A 22913-nucleotide genomic window follows, 5' to 3' on the forward strand; every position below is an offset into this window, starting at 1 on the left:
GCACCAAAGTATTTCTGAATCACTTTATCTGAGCAATTACAGCAAAGTAAAATCAATGTTACAAACTGAAAAATATTTAACTAGTATAAATGATAAAAGTTTAATCAGAGCTTATTGTAAACTTAGAATTTCATTGCACAATTTTAATGTAAGTTATGTCGCAGGTCCAAAGACGGTGATATTGTGAACCCTATTTGTACAAACTGTTCATCCGGAGGAGAGGATGAATACCATGTCTTACTTATATATGAAACGTATTCCCATTTAAGGTATGTATTTCTCCCCATGTTGCAATGTATGTTTAAAGACCGTCAGTTAATGATAAATCTGTTAAACTCTGAAAATCCTGATATGATCCATGCTGTTTCTGTATTCTGAAAACATGACTTTATAATGAGGAATGTGTAACTTGATTTAATCACACCATACCCGTGCTCGTGGGTTTCACCGAAGTGGTAAACGTCTGAGACCTGCATCACTTCGGGCTTTCCTACCAAATTAAGCTGACACGCACGATATGACTGGGATACTGTTAAAAGCGGCGTTAAGCCCAATAAAGTCACTCACCAATCATGTACATCACGTGACAAATGTTAATATCCAATCTGCATTGTACCATGGGCCTTGATACCTAAATTACTGACTAACCTGTCTATAAATTATTTGTGGCCTGACGCCGCAGAGCACTGATCCTGCTATATGACGGTGATCTGTAAAAAACAGACAATCACTTGTCAAGTGGACAAATACTCTTCGACAGAACCTCGAGGTTAAATCTTATACTTCAGTTGGCTCATGTTGAAATTATTCATAAGAATGCGTTATGAATAGCGTTGACAGGCATTTCAACTATTGAAACGAAAGTACACCACAACGCTATTTCCATTCTATTACATTATGCGATGGTACACCACAGGCACACCGTGGGTATATCGCGTTAGAAGAGGTCCCCAGAGACGTCGTAAGAGACTACGATAAGGATCGCTTGACAAAGCTCAGACTTGGCTCTTTGCTTGTCATCGCACCCCGGTGGCGTTGACCTTTGCTCATCATATCAATCACTGGTTTGTCTGGTCAACTTGATTATTTACAGGCCCCGCCATATCGAAATATTGCTGAATGTGGCGTTAAACAAACTTCCACAAGATATATTTTCTGGCATTCTTTGCCATTTCCCTCGGTTTGACAGATCGCAGAAGAGGCTGCCTGATTATACGTTGCGCTCACACCCTGAAAAAACCCCCGGAACATGCCATGTAAACGGACCACATTCAATAATATCGAATGTTTTAGTGCATGTCAGACGTTTAACAATAGTGCAATTAGCTCTAATTCAATAGAAACTATCAATAGTGTATATAGGGTTGTGTGGACGTCAAGTATTGATATCAAACCAGAGGCCCGTTACAAAAAGAGATGTTAGCGCTACGACTGCCGTAAGCCAATGTTTAAAGTATGGGAGTTACGATCACCTCAGAGTTAAGATCGCTTAGTGGATCGGGGCCCAGGTCATCGATGTATTGCAGCGAAGGGAAATTACCCCTGAGCACGTGGATGGAGCTGGTAAACCAAGAACAGTTATAAGGGCGACTTTGGGATTCGAACCCTTGGTCATACGATCCTGGAACGCACAAGGGACGCAACTCTACATAGATAGCAGGGTCAATGCAGTTCCATATGAGGAAGCAAATTATGTGGAAAGGTAATATGTTATATCTAGCTGTGCTAACCGTAAATCGCTGTGCCTTTCTATTACGAAAACAGTATGGGGCTCTGTGCGGTGAAAAGTCAAAATTAAAATCGTTTATTGGAAGCAGCACAGAGATACGGTTGAGGCAGCTAATATTATACTCATTGGGGAACGGATATGGGTGAAATTATTCACCATTGTTTACTTCATGCACAAAGCATATAGCTAGTTCACACAAAATGACCGCCTCCGTGGTCTAGTGGTAGAGCGTCCGCCCGGAGAGTGGGGTTCGATCCCCGGCCGCGTCATACGTCCAATATGCTAAAAGATGGTACTTGTTGTTACCCTGTCTGGCGCTCGGGGCTAAAACAAGAACTGGTCGGCTCGGAGTCAGTATACTGTGTCTGAGCGGGGTATCCATGTTAAACTGCGGCATGGTATCCAAGTAGGCTACCACTATAAATCGGCATCAGTCCGGACTAGTACAAGCAGCCACACACACACACACACACACACACACATGTGCATGCACGTCGCTATACAAGTGCAATAATCTTGGACGCGACGTAAAACCCAATTTCACCTCACCTCACACAAATTGATCGTTTTCTGTGCTAGTTAGCAAATATATCATTGTCTCAATTAATTTAAGATGTCGTAATACACTGTTCAATGCGTCAAAAGCGGTACTGTGTGATGTCATTCCAACCACAGGCTGAACGAGTAGCCATCTTCATGTAAACCTACACTTCCCTACAAAGCTTCTCTCTTTAATTCAGTTGAAGTTAAATGAATTTAGTGCCGCATAGGCCTGGTGGCCGGACATTACATGTATTGTATGGCAAAACGTCGTATTACTGTGTATAGCAATAAATGACACTTATATACACTACTCGTCGTCTCATTCTTCGTCTTTCTATGTTTGTTTGTTGTTTAACGCCGCACTCAGCAATATTTCAGCTATATGACGGCGGTCTGTAGATAATTGAGTCTGGACCAGACAATCCAGTGATTGACATCATGAACATCGATCCGCGTGATTGGTATACGATGACATGCATCAACCAAGTCAACGAGCCTGACCACCCGATCCTGTTAGTCGCCTCTTACAACAAGCGTAGTTGCCTTTTACGACAAACATGGGTTGCTGAAGATCTATAATAATTCTAACCGGGATCCTAACGGGTGTCTTTCTCGGTAATATACAGAATAACCCAATTGCTCGTGACAAAAGTCTCGTGACAAAATATTTCACTCAGGAAAAATAACCCGTTATTCCTCGAAGAGACCGCCTCCGTGTTCTAGTGGGAGAGCGTCAGCCCGGATAGCGGAAAGTCAGGGGTTCGACCCCCGGCCGTGTCAACAAAGAGGCGTTAAAAGATGAAACTTTTTGTTACCCTGCCTGGTGCTCGGGATCAAGGGACTGGTCGGCTCGGAGTCAGTATAATGTGTCTGAGTAGGGTATTAATGTTGAAAACTGCGGCATGGTATCTCATTTGGAAAGCTCACACACACGTGCATGCACGTCTCACCTGAAACCCATCTTCACCTCAGATATTTCACGAAGCAAGAAGGTTATTCTCTAACTGTTGCATAACCGATGTTTATTATATCTGTTGATCAATACCATGCTGGGTTCGTGTGTACGAGTCAATGCGCAGGCAGCTCAAGTTATCAGTTTGAACAAAGCTGCCTGGTGTCAGTATGGATTATTTTGAAGAATGTCGCCGGTTGCTGTACAAACATATGACAGTAACACTTACACGAATTGTGTGGGCAATTAGGACTTCACTCTAACATCAATTCCTCACGTTGGCAAACTGTTTGCAATGTATGGATATATTGCAATTGTACAAACCCTTTGCAAAGACAAGTTGTTTGCGAGTGAACAAATGAAGATGGATTGACATTAATAAAGAGAATATTTCAGACGGTCACACCTGACAAGCTGCCGTCGTGTGGCAGGAGAGTTGTTTTGCGGCGTTAGGCAACAAACAATTTTTATGCACATTGTGTGAGCGGCGGGTGCTACCGGTAGAGCAGGACATGATTAACCTTTTCGCGAACACTTGGTGTCATCAACGATTTCAATAATGCATTCATATATTTTCCGCCTCTATTTTGCCTTTTACGCCCAATCGACATATACTCGAGACCCATTGTACTCTGGTGTTAGCGTTTTTTTAATATTTTTTTATGATTTTGCTTCAATTGTTTCAAACATTCATCATTCTGATGGGAACGCAACACACCCCAAACTAAATACATGCACATTAGGACAGCAGGGTGTTGAATCACGTGGATGAGCGGATATCATCGTTAATTCTACCTTCAATAGAAGCTTTTACCTGGGTGACTAAGGGACAACGGAACACTGTAAGCAACGTATATAACGGTCCATTACGCCGCTGTATTAACTGATTAGTCTAGATGGATTTTTACTTGTCTCTTAAAGGAGCATTAGGATCTGGCTTCTACCAGAGTGTCGATATAAGACTCCTACTTCTTCCTCGCTATTCAACACAATTTGTGCCGTTAATCAACTGCCTGGCTAACGCAACTGAGTGTGACGAAAGACTGGATTGAGTAAGTGAGTTGGGTTTAACGCCGCTTTGAACAGTATTCAGTTATTCATGGCGTGTCAGCTTGATGTGGGAGGAAAGGCCGAAGTGATGCAAGTCTTAGACGTTTACCACTTTGGTGAAACCCACAAGAACGGGTATGGTGCTGACAAACCAAGAAACATACTCGGAGGAGACGAACCCACAATCATAGGTTGATGGCGTGTCCAAGGGACGCAACTCTGCACAGAGAATTGCGACACCTTAGACGACTGGGCCACCCATTGTACATAGGGACAGTCGAAGTGTTATGAGACGTATTACGTGTACAAAACGGCTTTGGATTCAACGGTGGTCACTTTCGGTTGACATTAACACACAAAACAAACAAACGGAAACTTCAGTCACCGATTTGGGATGTTCCTAGCCAAAGGAGACAATCCTGCCTTTGATATTCAAAATGCCCAGATTATGTGCCTGCATCGATGCTCACGGGGCATGGACCAGATATTGAACTTACTTCGAAGATTGAATTCCACAAAGTCATTTCTTTACATGCTTCCGAATATCAGGGGTTCCCTTAAACATTGTACCAAGTATATGTCCTGAGATTGCGTGTCAATCGGAAAAACTTAACTTGCACATTAGAGGCATTCCGATAACTGGCGGCCCTGGTTAATTGGATTGGGGTTGTAATGGGTTGTAATGATAGCGTGTTGGGTAGAAGGTTTAAATGTAATGATCCCCTTGGGGATTGGGGAATAGAATAGATCCACGTAACCCAATGTTTGATGTGAGATTTAACTACAATGCGGGTCGGGTATAATGCATGATCTGACGATCCTCCAGAAGTTTATGGTTGTTATGCTGCCAGAACGGAAACACGGGTTGTGTAGTTACAGTTAGCGATATTCCAGCCACAGCGGCCTATACACAATAGAGTCTGATTGAAAACAGGAACAATGATCCAAGCACAGGAAAACGCGTAGGGATTAGTGTTAGCATAGGTTTGTTTGTTACTCAGCAATATTCAAGCTATATGGAGGCGGCCAATAAATGATGGAGTCTGGATCAGACAATCCAGTGACTGACATCATGGGCATCGATCCCGTTAGTCGCCTCTTACGACAAACATGGTCGCTTTTTACGGCAGTACGGGTTGCTGAAGACCTATTCTACCCTGGATCTTCACGGGTCTGAGAATAGGTTGCCATCAAACTATGCTGGTCGTAAAAGACAACTAACTTGATCGGGCAGTCAGCCTTGGCGATTTGGTTGGGGCATGTATTTATTTTAAAAATTTGTATTTTCAGGCTGCCGTCATAGAGTTTGTTGCTGTGCTTGTTGTTTAACTCCACACTCAACAACAGTCCAGCTACATGAGTGAATGAGTGAGTGACTATTGTTTTACGCCGCTTTTCGTAATATTCCAGCAATATAACGGCAGGGGACACCAGAAATGGGCGTTACACACATGAGGACGGTCTGTTTATAATCGAGTCAGTATCACACACACGTTCGCCAGTTGTGTAACTCATAATATTGAATACAAAATCGCATTCTAAAAAAATGATAAATGTGTTAAGTGATTCGAGTCTCTTGACACGTTTGTTATGTAACATGTTCAAGGTAGGCGACCCAGAGCTGCAAAGGCAATGAGTTAGATTACGTGAGGCGTAAAGGTTCAATAACATTGTCCACATATTTAGCTCGTGACCCATGTTGTCATGACAACGAACATTAACGTGGTAATTCATATGGATGCAGGCAGAGATAATTGGCTCCAAACTGCCAGTTAATGTTTCTTGTTGAACATGGAAAACACCGGGATGCTCTTTTGAAGGCAACTTTTATAGGGTGGTTCTCAGTTTGTTGTACTAAGTAATATATTAACACTTTCAACACCACACACACACAAAAGCGCGCGCGCACGCACACACACACACACATGCCTAGAGGTTCGATGCGAGGCACACAGCCATCTCAATGAGTATTAATGGTCTGAAAAATATGTCTGTTTTATCGCGACGTGACAGCGTAAAGTGGGACGAAAGCCCAAAATCATGCAGGTCAGAGACGAACCCATGATCACCGCATTCTGGCACGACTGAGAGAAGCAACTCTACACAGCTACGAATTGAAGTTTGTCGTAAGAGGCGACTTACGGGATCGGGTCAGGCTCACTGACTTAGTTGATGCATGTCATTGTATTCCAATTACGTAGATCGATGTTCATGATGTCAATCACTGGACTTTATGGTCCAGACTCGATTATTTACAGACCGCCGTCATATAGCTGGAATATTGCAGAGTGCGGTGCTAAACAACAAACAAACAAACAAACACACAAAACCCAACGTCTACAGTTGCCTACCGTGGTCAGAGCATAGGTGGGAGCTGCCTGTCGAATCCACATCCGAGTAGGATACGGAGTACACAGATGATTGCAGAGGGCTTTCTAAAAGAAAAGGGGGGAAATATTAACGCATACCCATCTTCACAACGAAAGAGTGACTATTGATTTCCACTGCATTAAGCATTAATCAAGGTTAAAACAGCACGGTAGTGATAGATCAATGATGTTACGATCTTCTGAAGTGTTATGTTGCGATGCCGTGTTACGAAGCGATATTGCTATATGCGCGATGTTGCGACATTACGATATTCCGATGTGATGCGATGGTCTCTCCTTATACGACCACACGAAAGACAAAAAAAAGCCGTACTTCAGAAACATGCTGGCGGTGGGGTAGCCTATTGGTTAAACGGTTCGATTCTCCACATGGGTACAGTGTGTAAAGCCCATTTCTGGTGTCCCCCGCAGTGATATTACTGGAATATTGCAGAAAGCGGCGTAAAACAATACTCACTCGGTAACATGCATACTCAACATGGTGTTAAGGTTCCCGAATGCTGGTTTCATGCGGTCAAACAGTTTTAAGTGGCATTGTCTTTTCATAGCTTTCGGCCATGGGAGCCGTGCCAACTTACACTTGTCAGAGGGGTACAAAAAGTACCATCTTCCCGAGGCAAGAGAGTTAACTGGACTTTTACACGTATAAATAAGTCAGGCGAAAGAATACATGGTTCTGTTTTTGACAAAGCATAATACGATTCTCCAGGATTAACAATTCCCAGTTGTGACGCATTCCTGTCAGCCAAAGTGTTACTCCAACTTGCAATTCAGTAGAAGGAAAGACTATGATCTCAAATATTTATGGTAAGCACGATGCAAGTCAATACGTCTATTATTTTAATCATATCAAATAGCCATTCACCGCAGGGGAGCCGTTTAGGAACAATGGTTTCCGGATAATCAAAATGTCCACCTTGTAACTAACTGATGACCACCCGGTATATATACAATCGACTCCATTGACAATACCTGTCTGTAAATCTACAGATTGGAAAGATAGATACGCTCTTTGGGTTCCGCTTGAGTCCTTCCTTATTCATCGTTGTTAAAGTAGGAACTCTCCATAATTATTTACACTTTACATAAACAACGTAATTGTTTAAGTAGATTGGGAATTGATGTGGAAACAATTTGGTGGTAGACCGGCACTGGCAACGCTATTTAACCATGGTCACTAAAAGTGGGTTTAGCCGTTTGATAAATTGATCCGCAACTACCAGTAAATTCTATGGCATTCTGTTTGTGAACAGGGGCGGCATCACTAGCGATGGATAAGTAGACCTCCCGATAAGGAGTCACTTTTGGCTTGATGCCATGACTTGCCACTTAACGAGTGGCTACTGTGGGTGGCAATAAATGCTGAACTGTCGATCGTGTAGTGAAGCTGATGTTAAGATTTGGTGAGGGAGTGAGTGAGTATTGTTTTACGCCGCTTTTAGCAATATTCCAGCAATATCACGGCGGGGGACACCAGAAATAGGATTCACACATTGTACCCATGTTGTCGGGAATCGAACCCGGGTCTTCGTCGTGACGAGCGAACGTTTTAACCACTAGGCTACCCGACCGCCCCGTTAAGAGGGATTAGGCTTGGGGCTGTTATCAAATAAGCAATGAAGTTCGGGATATTCTGGAAGACCTTGGATGGTACGTACACAAGTTGAAGTTGCTGGAGAACGCAGTCTGCATTTTTTCCAGTTGTAATACGTACCCCCGCATAAATCAGCATCAGCATAGTTGGCACCGCTAATCGTCTTTTGACTTTCTAAGTAATCAACAAGGATCACGCCCTGTGCATCCCAGAATACAGTTGCCATAACTTTCGTCACTGATCTTGAAGAGTTGACTTTCTTTGGTGCCGGGGAAGTAAAATGGTTCCATTCCATGGAATGACCTTGGGTCATAGTGGTAGACCCATTCTTCATCACCCGTAACTAATTTATTTTTGAATTTGACGAAATTCTCCTAAATTAGCCCTAAATATTCTCCGGCAATGTCAGTTCTTTTTTCCTTAAGATCACAAATTAGAAACTTGAGTAGACGTGTCCAAGCGAGGTGTTCGCATTACGACCTGAACGTTCGTGTACACTCCTTCTGTCTCGTTTTATACAAGCCCAAACAGCTCGTAACGCCATTGGGGCGGGCGGGTAGCCTAGTGGTTAAAGCGTTCGCTCGTCACGCCGAAGACCCGGGTTCCGATTCCCGAAATGGGCACAATGTGTGAAGCCCATTTCTGGTGTCCCCCGCCGTGATATTGCTAAGAGCGTCGTAAAACCATACTCATTCATTCACTCACTCACTCGTAACCCCATACCTCCCGCTAGTTTGTTTAACGCCGCACTCAGCTATTCTAGTTATATGACGGCGATCTGTGAATAATATAGTCTGGACAAGACCATCCAGTGATTGTCTTTATGATCATCCATCACGCAGTTGGGATACGAGTTCACCCATCTGACCCCTAATCCATTTAGTCGACCTCTACAAGCAGGTTGTTGTGGGCGTATTCTAGCCCCGACATTCTGTCATGTGACTCACTTACACTCTCATCTGGCATCCCCGAGAGTTGGTTACATTTTCAGCAAGATCGCTGTGTTGAACGCTGAAAATGTTTTGCTTGAGGCTAGGCTAAGTGTAATGATGTACTTATCCTTACGAATGCTTTGGCTCGAAGCCAAAGCTACCATAACTGAGAAACTAATAATAATAAATAATAAATGATAAATTATAGATTAAATTAGCGTATCTTAGCGTTCAACCATATACTCTTTAGAAGAAGGTGATTTTAATCCTTTGATCTACTGGCATCCGCTTATTAGCGCTAAATACAGCACTTCCGTTAAAAAAAAAATAATTTGTGTTTTCCTCAAAACAACACACAGTTTAAATGTGTATTCTGTTTACTGGCATTAAGGAAGTTCAAGGGCAGTAATATAATAACAGTCACCCTTATCAAGCAAGGAAGGCAGATGACAAGACAAAGGCTGTAGATTTGAGGAGTGTGATGAAGCCTGTCGGTGTGCGTTGGGTCGTGTTACTTTGGCCTTAAGTGAAATGTATGTGAAGTGTCAGGACTATCGACCGACAGTTCCTAAAGGGCACGGGCCTTTCATAGAGTGTATCCTATCGTATTGGGAGTCAGGTAGAGCCTGAATATTATTATTGTCAGCCGATTTTGTACATCAAAACAAAGGCTAGGTGTTGGAAGAAGTGTCATATAGGAATTCCTTCATGCTCACGACATTATAAATTATATTTATTAAGTTATGTCACGGCGTACCATTGGTTTGTGTGATATTTCACGCCGCACTCAGACATATTTCAGCTATATGACAGCGGTCTGTAAATCATCACGTCTGGACCAGACAATCAAGTCATCGAACCTCACTACCCATCCACATTGCCGACTGTTACAACCAGGTTAGGACCTCTTCTAACCCGGAATCCCCACTGGGTCACGGCGTGTCTGCTTGATGTGGGAGGCAAGCCCGATTTTATGCAGCGCTCGACGTTAACCGCTTTAGTGAAATCCACGAACACGGGCATGGTGGTGACAAATCTAGAAACATTACCAGGGCGATTATAACCAAGTTATTTGGTTTCATAAGAACGTAACTCTACAGAGCGAACTGGACCCCTAGACGATTGCACCAATCGTTTCTTCTTCACGGTCTGCTCCGTGGGAGGAATTTACGAATATATGATTTATCCGTCAAGACTGTGATGGACTCTCCGGGAATATATACTAGCCACATAAAGAAACTGTGCACGGAGAAAATATAGATATAAGGGCACACCGTCCATATATGAAATATAGGTTTGAACACAGCAATTATTGGACACATTCAAACGCTCATGCACGTGCCATGCGATATGACGTCACTGATGGGGTCCTATGGACGTGCAATGTGTTACTGCACGTGCATCCTGTGCAGCTGTACACAGCATGTGCATCTCAAAATTCGCTGTCACTTTGGAAAGCATGATCTGTGGTCATTCAAAAATTCAAAACTTCTCAGGCGCAGACACAAGCATATCACAAGCAAATCATGCCAAGATTGAGAGCTGCACAGCGTCATGAAGCCATTGGAATGATCCGAGCGGGAATGAGGCAACGACAGGTGGCAACACATTTCCAATGCCGTGTCTACCGGCGTTTGGGAGAACGTTGTGCACGCAACTGTATTGTGGAGAGGAATCGTTTTGGAGGTGGCTCTGTGATGATTTGGGGTGGGAAAACAGCACGACACCGAACCCCTTTGGTGGTTGTTCAGGGCAATCTCACCGGTGTTGGCTACAGAGATCAGATTCTGAGGCCTGTGGTCATTCCTTTCCTGCAACATCATGACCTGGGATTGACATTTCAACAGGACAACGCTCGTCCTCACACGGCTAGGGTCGCAATGGATTTCCTTCACCATAACAATGTCATGTTACTGCCATGGCCTGCAAATTCTCCAGATCTCTCCCCAATAGAGCATGTGTGGGATGAAATGGAGCGCCGTCTGCGTCGTCTTCCACATCCTCCAGACAACGTCCGTGACTTAGCACAGGATTTGAGGAGGATATGGCAGGCCATTCCCCAGTCCTTCCATGCCCATTTGGTGGACTCCATGCGTCGCCGATGCACTGCTGTGATTCACGCACAGGGTGGTCATACCCGTTATTGACCTTGTGACTTTGTCGTTTGACCCCCTACTCCATTTTGACCTTCTGACGTCATCGTCACAGATGTTGTTCAGGTCCCGTTGACATTTTCTTATGGTTCGATCATTCAGCTGCTACAGCGTCTGCATCATTTTGTTCTTGCTGTGTTGTATTTCAATCCAGAATATATTTTCTCCGTGCACAGTTTCTTTATGTGGCTAGTATATAAAAAAGTCAAATGATTTTCCGTTTTCCTATGAGATAAAAACACAACACGGTGTCTTGTCAATGGCGTATTTTCTGTTAAATACGTCAAATGAACTTTCTCTTTTCACTACTGATTGAAGTTGATTCCACACATTGCTATCATAAATGAAGTACTTTTGAAGAGTTGTTCCAAATCTGGCCATTGAAAGAAATTTCGTAGGTTATTTTCAGCAAACATTTCATTTACCCCTTGTGGTTAAAGCCTTGGTTAACCACACTGAAGACCCTGGGGCGGTATTCATAAGAAAAACTAAGATTTTTCTTAAGTCTAAACATGAATATCTTAAAACTTAAGTCAGAAAAGGTGAAAAACTTAGGTTTTTTCAGACTTAAGTTCTTTTATGAATACCGCCCCTGGTTCGATCCTACATTGTGTAAAGCACATTTCTGACATCCGCTTGTCCTTATATTGCTGGAAGATGGCCAAAAGAAGCGTAAAATCCTACTGGTTCACTCACTTACCCAGACAGGAGTCGGTCTCTTCTTGGAGTTCTCGCGATTGATCATCACCCTGAGCGGACGAGTCCTGTTAACATACAAGCACATGCCAATGACATTCTCCGGTAGCTAAGGTGTCGCATGTCGCTGTGGAAGCTCGTTACTCATGCCAGGATGCGCTGAAAGTAGGTTACGAGCCTAGAGTCATCCTGTCTTGGTACCCATGTTTGTTGTTTTCCCCATTGCATCTTCCGGCCAGCAACTTCAGCAACCCACGCTTGCCATAAAAGGCGAGTATGCTTGTCGTAAGAGGGGACTAACGGGATCCGGTGGTCAGGCTCGCTGATTTGGTTGATACATGTCATCGTATCCCAAAAGCGTGGATCGATGCTCATGACGTCAATCACTGGATTGTCTGGTCCTGATTCGATTACTTTTCAGACCGCCGTCATATAGCTGGAATATTGCTGAGTGCGGCGTAAAACAACAAATAAACAAACAAACAAAGCATCTTCCCGAGGTAAGGGAGTTAACTGGACTCTTGAAGTCAGTTAACTCCCTTTCCTCGGGAAGATGCCGGTCAGCGTCACTGGCTGTGCTCCCACATTAATCGAGCAGACCCTGAGCCTACCGAAATACAATTCAAAGTAACCTTTACCAAAACTCACACACACCGTGCTAAACATCTTGTTCGTATTTATTATAACCGTGAAGATCCTGGTGAGAATTGGTCTTCAGCAACCCATGCTTGTGGTAAGAGGCGACTAAAGGGATCAGGTGGTCAGGCTGTTAATGCCTGTCATCGTATCCCAACGAGCACTAAGTTCGCTTTGTGGAACGGGGCCCAGACTGTAATTAAGCGCACGTACAGAAAACCAATGCATTGTAACCTGTTTGCTAATATTGTAATTTCTCAAAGCTTCGCTCGAGATGATTCCCATGTGCACTGGTGCTACGCGATAACAGGCATGCTTTATTGGCTCCAGCCATACACTGGCTTTAGGACTTTACATAGCTTTAATGTTATGCTAATTGAGGATAATCCGATGTTTTCTCTGCATTAGTGAAACATTGACACAACGACATTAACTACCTTTAAACTAATATAGCTGTGAAACACTCCATAATCTAATAGGATATTTGTATAGACGCGTGTGCTGTCATGAATATTCTGATTTTGGAATTTGTAGTAAATTTATTGTACCTAATAAAGTCGATATATTTAATTTAATATCATAGATACAAATATGAAACTTTCGAGGTCGATAGTCAGATGTTGTCGTTGTACAAAGGCTTTGAAAACTGTTCATTGTCATGTAAAATATGGCCACATGGTTGCGCTGAACTCTCAGTATCCCGGGCAGCAATCACGGCTCTGCATCTCCCCGGCCCTGACTGGATACGTGTACGAATTCTGTCCTGCGGAATTCTGCGTTATTCTGCTTGCAACGCATTGGCCAGTTGTGGGAGTGTCTGCAGCCTGTTCTGACGTTGACGTACACGTCCATCGAGTTCATCCCAGAGGTGTCCAAATGGGTTGAGATCTGGAGATCTCGACGGCCAGGGCAAAACGTTGATGCTGGCATTATGAAGGTAGTCTACTGTGACACGAGCTGTGTGCGGTTGAGCGTTGTCCTATTGAAACAGCTCCCTCTGGCGGTCAATGATTGGAAGAAGGTGAGGTTGAAGAATTTGATTCATGTAGCGATTTGCTGTCAAATTTCCCTGAACCACAATCAAGTCAGATCTCCTGGTGTAGGATATGGCCCCCCACACCATGACCCTCCCGCCACCGAAATTGTCGAATTCACGTATACAATGTGGGGCAAAACGCTTATTTCGACGACGATACACACGTTGTCTTCCATCTCGCCGGTGATGAAGAAATCGTGATTCATCGCTAAACCATACTCGTCTCCAGTTTCTCAAATTCCAAGGCTTTAAGGTATGGCCCCAACGCAAGTCCCGCTGTCGATGGATCTGTTGCAAAACAGGGACGATAACTGGTCTTCTGGGTCGGATTCCAGCCTCGCGAAGATAGTTCCTGGCAGTCTGGTCTGATATCCTCCTCAAACCAGTGATGCGTCCTGCAGTCTCTGTAGCTGTAGCATTGCGTAGGTGGAACAGTCGAATGTAGTGATCCTGTGAAGGGGTGGTAACTCTTGGTCGGCCGGTTCTCGGACGGTCTGCAGTGGAATTGAACTGTGTGTATCGGTCACAAAGGCGGCAAATGGTGTTGTGGACGTTGAAGTGGCGTGCAACAGAAGACGGCGATTCCCCTCTTTGAATACGTCCTTTGGCGATGTTCCGATTGGCAGCGTTGACAATTGAATGACAAATTATTGGCTTATGCTAGCCTTTTTATAGCCATTACCACGAGTTTCGAATGCCATAACTTGCACGTGCATTTTGCTTTACTGTTTTCCTCCGACATTTTTGAACAAGTGTGAAAACAATGCCGTTTAAGACATTGCAAATCAACAATGGCTGCGTTTTTACGCACCGTTTGTCGAATATCAGGTCACCAACATTATCCAATAACATATATCCAATTTATATACCGGATTTTTTGTGTAGTCAGGTTCAATGAACTATATACTGCCTGTGCGTTTCTTTTTTGAAGAGTGTACATCTTCGTTAGGACATGTGTCAATTAACTTGATGCAGAATCATAAAGACATCTCACTTTCATATTTCACAAATAATTCACAAGCCGAAAATGCATCCTTGTGAAATATTGTTTTGTGAGTGTTCCTGTGTTTTGTTAGTAATATTGACATAATTGTATACGAAGTTATTGTGATACATCAATAAACATCAACATCTTTTTCGGAACTGTTTGTTCAGTTTCTTTTGTTTTGTTTGTTTGTTTGTTGTTTAACGCCGCACTCAGCAATATTCCAGCTCTATGGCGGCGGTCTGTAAATAATCGAGTCTGGACCAGACAATCCAGTGATTGATATCATGAGCATCGATCTACGCAACTGGGATACAATGACATGCATCACCAAGTCAGCGAGCCTGACCACCCGATCCCGTTTTACGCCTCTTACAACAAGCCTAGCCACCTTTCAGGGCAAGCATGAGTTGCTGAAAACCTATTCTACCCCGAATCTTAACCGTCTTGTACAGTTTCTCAGGGTAAACTCTAGGAATATTCTGACATGGGCCATTTATGTGAAAATTTCAAATATTCCAGTGGTACGCCCATGCAGCATAATATTAAAATGCCCCATTGTATTTGAAAATGTGGGCCTTTTTTAAAATGTAGGGGCTAAAAGCACAAGGCCCCACCCAAGAATTATGCCTGGTTTCTAATGACATGCATTATGTGTGTTATGTATATATCCACACATTTCAAGATACGTTCTTCAGGGAAGCAGCATTTTACCTCTTCCTCGCTCAGATCACAGACCCCAGAGGCAGATGCCGCTCCAATGTCCCCTGTCCCGCCCACTGCCTTTACCCAGGGACTAGACGGCTTCTCCCCATCCACATCCTCGTCATCAGACACACAGCGGAGGGGCGTGGATATGGAACGCCGCAATAGGTCCTCTGGGAGCTGGTCTATAACAGTGAAGGGAAGGAATGTTGACAAGGTATTCAAGCTGTATCACGGCGGCACATGAATAATCCATTAATTACTGGACTGACACCAGGGGCTAATGTCACAAGTTCACAACCGATATTCAGTGTTTTTCTTTGACATATTCTTTTTCTGGGTTATGGATGTTCTGGAGAAACAACATTCACAGGTTCATTAACCAAAAGCAATATATGCTGACCAAGTTATCCTATGGGTCAGTAAAAATAGGTCTGGGCCAAAGAAAACATTCATTTAAAAACTGGATTTGACAAAAAACGAGTATAATGAAAACGTTAGGAAACAGTCGTGATAACACTGAAAAATTTATGTCCAAAACACATTAAACCCTTATGAAATATATTACCACCAAATAACATTTTCTTGTTTGTTTCATTTTGGCCACCAGCAAACACGAGTGTATTCTTTCTTTGCCTGGCAATTTATCTTGGTTCTAATGGACCGTTGGTGCTGGAAATCACTTCATAAAATGTGCTACAAATACAGAGAGTAAAACCCTTAATCCAAGGACTACAATTAGGAATATATTCTTCAAATCTGAACCATCGATATTCCATTTGTTGCATGGAAATATTCTTGAATACAAATAATTACAGCTTCTTGAAATTGGGGTGTCATTTTGTCGGAGATGAACTGAATTTCAAAAGGAAAAGTTACTACAGAAACCTGTAATTCCCCAATGTGATAATGACGTCATTTAATAAAGAAACAGTAGTATTGTCCTCGGCTAGGATCCTTTAAATTTGAGGAAGGCTTCCAAGTTAGATAACAGGAAATAGGGTGAATCAGGCTATAGGAAACATGCCAGAGTACTAGTATTCAAACTATAGATGTACTGGAGTGGCACATACATTAGCACAGGTATAAAAAAAGGGAAATACAACATATTGTTTCGCTACATTCGTGCGACTAATTCGCCTCTTTGCACTGTTAATCCATTAGATGTACTTATTGATAGGTTTGAAAAAAAAGAAAAAATGTTTACAGCGTCAAACTGAATCAATGTTGTCTTCAATAATTGGTTATTTGAACATGTCCCGCATCAATATATCTATTTCACTTTCCCGCAAATTAAGATGCATATTTCCACGGTTGTTAAAACTGGAACCATCATCATATTGATTGCGTAAACAACAAGACGAAAATCAAACACCAAGACAATTATTAGACAATGCACCGACTCTATTTCAGTTCATTTGTGTGTATTATTAAACAACGTTTCCTCCCAGCCTATGCTTGTATATATATATATATATATATATATATATATATATATATATATATATTCTTTTAATCATGACATGACGTCCATACAATCGTACATATCGTTATTGAATTAACATGTTGAATACAACAACAATGCTGGTTACTGACTACTGGTCTTATGGAAGTGAATGGGCATTCATTCATAAGCCTTATCGAAATTTTACGAAGACCTATTAAAGGTCCATGATATCTAGTGAATAGGTAGATCTAAATGTCTACTAAATACTTCACGTGACAAAATTTTGTACATGACAAATATGTGTCACTATGCCTCCGAGTGAACAAAAAACACACATATGGTCTGCTGTCGTCCTTCTCATTGTCTGATGTTAAAATGTGTCTATATTCAAAACAAATGTAAGCGTAATTGTGAAATGAATGTCATAGATCATACCAACCATTAGTGCAGACTGACGGAGAGTTCATCTTCGGATTTACAATATATCCGATATCCAAATGATGTTAGTTATAGTTCGATGGTACACAAGTGTCACAAGACAAATGTCGTCTGGTCTTTCACTTGATTCAGGACTGAAAATGATTTCTAAGAACGCCTCTTCCAAACAAAGAGATGAGCCCTGTCAAGGTAAATGTGCGAATCTCTCTGACAACGGTTTGTATCTTATTTGAATTATATTTCAATAGATTGTCTTGTCCAATGTAAATATAAAAACGCGCGTCTTCTCTACGTCGTTGACAACTAAGTTAACCTAAGTTATCCCCCTTTGTTGAATTCAAGGGAGTTAACTGGTTGTACCTACTTTTGAAAGGAACCCACTAAGCTGTTACAGTTATGTTACTTTCAGTTATATTTTTTATATAAAGATGTATTTAATTCAATACGTATGTTAAACTAAACTGGTCATAACTGTGGTGAACCAATAACAAAAATGAAAAGGGGTGCCTTATTAGAGATTCAACTCACAAACACAACAAAAATGAAACTTTATAACCACCCCCCCCCACCCCCACCCCCCTCCACACAGCAATAGAAGAAAACAAGAAAAAAAGAAAAGAGAGAAAAATATACACACACAAAACAACAACAACAACAAACAAAAACAAAAAACATACCCAAAACAGCAGAAACACGACAGAAAACAACCACAATAACGCATTCCAAACAACAAAACATTAATCGATATCTCTATCTTTGCATTTCACTTTGCTAAAGGTGTCACTTGGTGAAATTTCAAAACTAGACCAAATAGTCCAAAAGTACCGAATAATGTTGAACAAACGAAGATAATAAAAGGAAAATGAGTCTAATGAGTATCGAACTTGAAACATCGGGTCAAATGCATTGACGAAAAGTTAAACGACCAACAACCCAGTAGAGTTACTTCCCTTCTTGTCATCAGTGCGAGGTGGGTTAGCTCGTTACTAGTTCGCGTTTTCTGTTTATTTATCTTCGTTGAAGTAAGTAATAACTATGTAACACCATTGCCACATCACTATCAGGATGTTTTCCATCTATTCTTAACAAATCTGTTGCATGACAATCAACACCTGTGCCATTGACTTGTCTTTACCGTCGACAGGCTATGGCCCAGTATGGGTACCTTGCAATCTAATAATATATGTCCAAAGTTCAAATACTGACGGGAAATATTTGTGCAAATGATTTTTATTATAACTGGGCCTTTGGCACTTGACAAAGGTCATTTTTGTTAATAGGATTAGCAGATTAGCCTTGTGGATGATTCTGTTGCCTCCCAATAGTATAAAACTTTGAAATCAATTCAACCTCACCCCCATGAAGTTGACGCTCACAGTTGTAGGCCAAATTGGTGCTGGGCAAAACGCCTTTGTCGAAGACGAATATGAATGTCTTTTATTTCATTCGTTATGGTTTACATTTGTAAATTGTCATGAATCCTTAATTTATTTTGGAAATTCAGTATTTATTAAATTACAACTTATGGGATGGGTAACTCGGGTCGGGTGGGTACTGAGTAGGACCTGGGTACCCACAGGACTACCCAGACCCGTGGTTAGTCATGTGATTATTTTGTTAAATGGTAAAAATTATTTAGAACTCTATGGTTACACTATAAGTGGCAAATTTATTTCTGACTATGCACACATTCCTTCTGACTTTATATGTTTGCATAATGATATAACTTCAGTCAACTTCAGTGTATGCATGACCAGATCGGATTATACGTGTATCCAAATTTATTTTGTCAGGAGTACGGTCAAATGTTTCCCAATCAGACATTTTGTACCTCTCTCTTGAGACCTACAGCGGGTACCCGGGTACGGTTGTGTAATAGCGGGGTGGGTACATGGATAGTAAATTTGGACTCGTACCAGCCCTACTTTGTATTGAAAAATATTATAGATATATTCAAAGACGTATACTGGCTAGCCACCAGTAATGGCGGAGGACCAATTATCGCTAACTCCCCGTAATAGCGCGCATGTCATCGCATCTCATCTTAATTTTGCTTGTTTTCATGAGAAGAAAGAAATATTTATATAAAAATGATGAACAAAACGGACTGTTTTAAGCTGAATCCATTAAATTGCCACACGGGCGGTCGGGTAGCCTAGTGGTTAAAGCGTTTGCTCGTCACGCCGAAGAGCCGGGTTCAATTCCGACATGGGTACAATGTGTGAAGCCCATTTCTGTTGTCCTCCGCCGTGATATTGCTGGAATATTGCTAAAAGCGGCGTAAAACCATGCTCACTCACTCACTCACTCACTCACTCACTCACTCACTCACTCACTCACTTTATTGCCACTCCAATCATGCACTTGAAACATGATATTCACTCTTAAACAGAATATGGGCTTCATTGTGATCAACACATATGTTTGTTGTCTAGTTTTCAGATGATAAAGTGACTCTAACATGGCTTCCAACAAAATGTCTGACCTTTACCTAGCCAAGGTGAAGGCTGTTGTGTTTGATGTAGGAAGGGTCATCATTCCATCACCAGTTCCTGTGTTTCAAGGTAAAATATACTGGATCAGCACTCTGCAGTATCATCCTCGTTTATCCTGGGTATTATATCTCCATTATATCCCAGGCCAATTCTCTACTTTGGCTACATCTGGAGAGTGAGGTTGTAAGAGTGAATATTATTCTACCCTATCTTTTATCTTGGGGATGAAATTCTCTAGTGAATTTGACCCCGTACCAGTGTGTTTAATCCTATAGATACTATACTCTAGAGTAAAACGTCCCCCGGGATAATATTTAGGAAGGATATAAACCTTGCTTACAAGGTCACCATTTCCATAAGGTTAAAATAGGTCTTCAAGTACCTATGCTTGCCGTAAAAGGTGAATATGCTTGTTGAACAGGTGACTAACGGGATCGGGTGGTCAGACTCGCTGACTTGGTTGATGCATGTCATCGTATCCAAATTGCGTGGATCGATGCTTATGATGTCAATCTCTGGATTGTCTGGTCCAGACTCGATTATTGCTGAATGTGGCATTAAACAACAAACAAACAAACAAAACCTCTTAATATGTATTTATCACTAACTTAGAACAGTATTTCTTGCTCACAAGTGTAATATTATTGGAGTGCAATTTCTGTCTCTAAAACAAATCTTACCACCCCCTACCTAGATAATTATTCTGTATATTTTCCCAGCCTTTGAGTCGAGGTCTGGTCTCCCTGAGGGCACTGTGGCAGGGCTGATTGTCAATGGGGGGATCGGGTCAGCTTGGGGGCAGCTGGAGACTGGGAGAAAGACCTTCGCACAATTTCTAGATGGCTTTGGACAAGAGATCAAGAAGAAGGTAACACTCTCTGTTGTCCCCAAAACTTCAAATACATTCTCTCTGTAGATTTCTATCGTGTTTTCTGCACGAAATGTATTGCCACACATCCTTTAAATACTGTAGTGACTGCAACTTTGCATTTTGTAACCTGTAATTGTAGATATAATTATTTAATATGCCTACTGACAATGACTGAAAAAAGTACTATTCTATGAATATTAGCTGCCACGGTGATGTGGCTGTCAAACAAGCTGTTTCAAGGAGAGTTTATTGTGATTTCACAGCCTTTGATTGACCAATCAGAATCGAGTAATTTCGTAATTCATGGTAGAATGTGATTTAGGCATGGACTTGTTTGTTTGAGACTGGACAGTGTTGACATGAAGCTCTAACTTGACTTGTTTGTTTCAGACTGGACAGTGTTGACATGAAGCTCTAACTTGACTTGTTTGTTTCAGACTGGACAGTGTTGACATGAAGCTCTAACTTGACTTTTTTGTTTCAGACTGGACAGTGTTGACATGAAGCTCTAACTTGACTTTTTTGTTATAGACTGGACAGTGTTAACATAAAGCTCTAATTTGACTTGTTTGTTTCAGATTGGACAGTGTTAACATGAAGCTCTTACTTGACTTGTTTGTTTCAGACTGGACTGTGTTAACATGAAGCTCTAACTTGACTTGTTTGGTTCAGACTGGACAGTGTTAACATTAAGCTTTATCTTGACTTGTTTGGTTCAGAGTGGACTGTGTTGACATGAAGCTCTAACTTGACTTGTTTGTTTACTTGACTTGTTTGTTTCAGACTGATCAGAGTTAACATGAAGCTCTAACTTGGCTTGTTTGTTTGAGACTGGACAGTGTTGACATGAAGCTGTAACTTGACTTGTTTGTTTCAGACTTGACTGTGTTGACATGGCTTTACTGGACTTGTTTGTTTTAGACTGGACAGTATTAACATGAAGCTCTAGCTTGACTTTTTTGTTTCAGACTGGACTGTGTTGACATGAAGCTCTAACTTGACTTGTTTGTTTCAGACCGGACAGTGTTAACATGAAGCTCTAACTTGACTTGTTTGTTAACTTGACTTGTTTGTTTGAGACTGGACAGTGTTAACATGAAGCTCTAACTTGGCTTGTTTGTTTGAGACTGGACAGTGTTGACATGAAGCTGTAACTTGACTTGTTTGTTTCAGACTTGACTGTGTTGACATGGCTTTACTGGACTTGTTTGTTTCAGACTGGACTGTTGACATGAAGCTTTACTGGACTTGTTTGTTTCAGACTGGACAGTGTTAACATGAAGCTCTAACTTGGCTTGTTTGTTTCAGACTGGACAGTGTTGACATGAAGCTCTAACTTGACTTGTTTGTTAACTTGACTTGTTTGTTTGAGACTGGACAGTGTTAACATGAAGCTCTAACTTGGCTTGTTTGTTTGAGACTGGACAGTGTTGACATGAAGCTGTAACTTGACTTGTTTGTTTCAGACTTGACTGTGTTGACATGGCTTTACTGGACTTGTTTGTTTCAGACTGGACTGTTGACATGAAGCTTTACTGGACTTGTTTGTTTCAGACTGGACAGTGTTAACATGAAGCTCTAACTTGGCTTGTTTGTTTCAGACAGAACTTTGTTGACGTGTAGCTTTACGGGACTTGTTTGTTTCAGACTGGACTGTGTTAATATTAATCTCTAACTTGATTTTTTTTGTTTTAGACTGGTCAGTGTTAACATGAAGCTTTATCTTGACTTGTTTGGTTGTTTTCAGACCCTTGCAGTCTCAACATCAAGCCACGTTTTAGACAACAAAATATCAGCATATCACTTTGTTTGTTTCAGACTGGAAGAAGTGTTGACATGACACTGTTACAAGATTTGTTTGCTGGATGGAGCAGACAGCCATATCCTGTGATAGTTGATGCTGTACACTGTCTCAAAGCTGAAGGCTACAAGCTGGCGCTGCTGACCAACAACTGGTTCGTCGATGACATCAACACTGGCACCACTGCCCTGGCCATGGATATGTCCTTATTTGATGTGGTCAGTATTTGTGCCCGTTTGAGGGTCTAAGCTTTTAGGCTACTGAAGGAGATGAAATAGCTTGACTTTGTTCTTACTTGCTGTTCATATTTTCTTAACTACAGTCAAGTACAGTCAATCTGACTTGGTTTGTTGCATAAGATTTTGGCAGATTAATGAGTATGTCTGATAAACGAAATTAAGTAGTATCAACGTTTGTGATCGAAACTCGGACAAGTACACGATAGATAACAATACAAACA

General features: G+C 41.8%; 2 protein-coding genes across 2 annotated transcripts in view; one reads left to right on the plus strand and one right to left on the minus strand.

Annotated features, from left to right (window-relative positions):
* LOC139455359 (uncharacterized) overlaps positions 1-17315 on the minus strand; it is a 33397-nt gene extending 16082 nt beyond the window's left edge. Inside the window, exons 1-4 of the mRNA XM_071236917.1 lie at positions 17288-17315; positions 15411-15586; positions 12044-12107; positions 6626-6709 (exon numbers count right to left, since the gene is read on the minus strand). Of these exons, the coding sequence (XP_071093018.1) occupies positions 6626-6709; positions 12044-12107; positions 15411-15586; positions 17288-17315 (352 nt within the window). The remainder of the gene's footprint in view (positions 1-6625; positions 6710-12043; positions 12108-15410; positions 15587-17287) is intronic.
* Positions 17316-18247: 932 nt separating this feature from the next.
* The window catches only part of LOC139456209 (acyl-CoA dehydrogenase family member 10-like), a 30210-nt gene continuing 25544 nt past the window's right edge, over positions 18248-22913 (plus strand). The window contains exons 1-4 of the mRNA XM_071237771.1: positions 18248-18308; positions 19722-19850; positions 20501-20649; positions 22471-22671. Of these exons, the coding sequence (XP_071093872.1) occupies positions 19748-19850; positions 20501-20649; positions 22471-22671 (453 nt within the window). The 5' untranslated portion in view covers positions 18248-18308; positions 19722-19747. The remainder of the gene's footprint in view (positions 18309-19721; positions 19851-20500; positions 20650-22470; positions 22672-22913) is intronic.

This window comes from Haliotis cracherodii, unplaced genomic scaffold (assembly GCF_022045235.1).
Source record: "Haliotis cracherodii isolate W230 unplaced genomic scaffold, xgHalCrac1.p SCAF_11, whole genome shotgun sequence".
NCBI lineage: Eukaryota > Metazoa > Mollusca > Gastropoda > Lepetellida > Haliotidae > Haliotis > Haliotis cracherodii.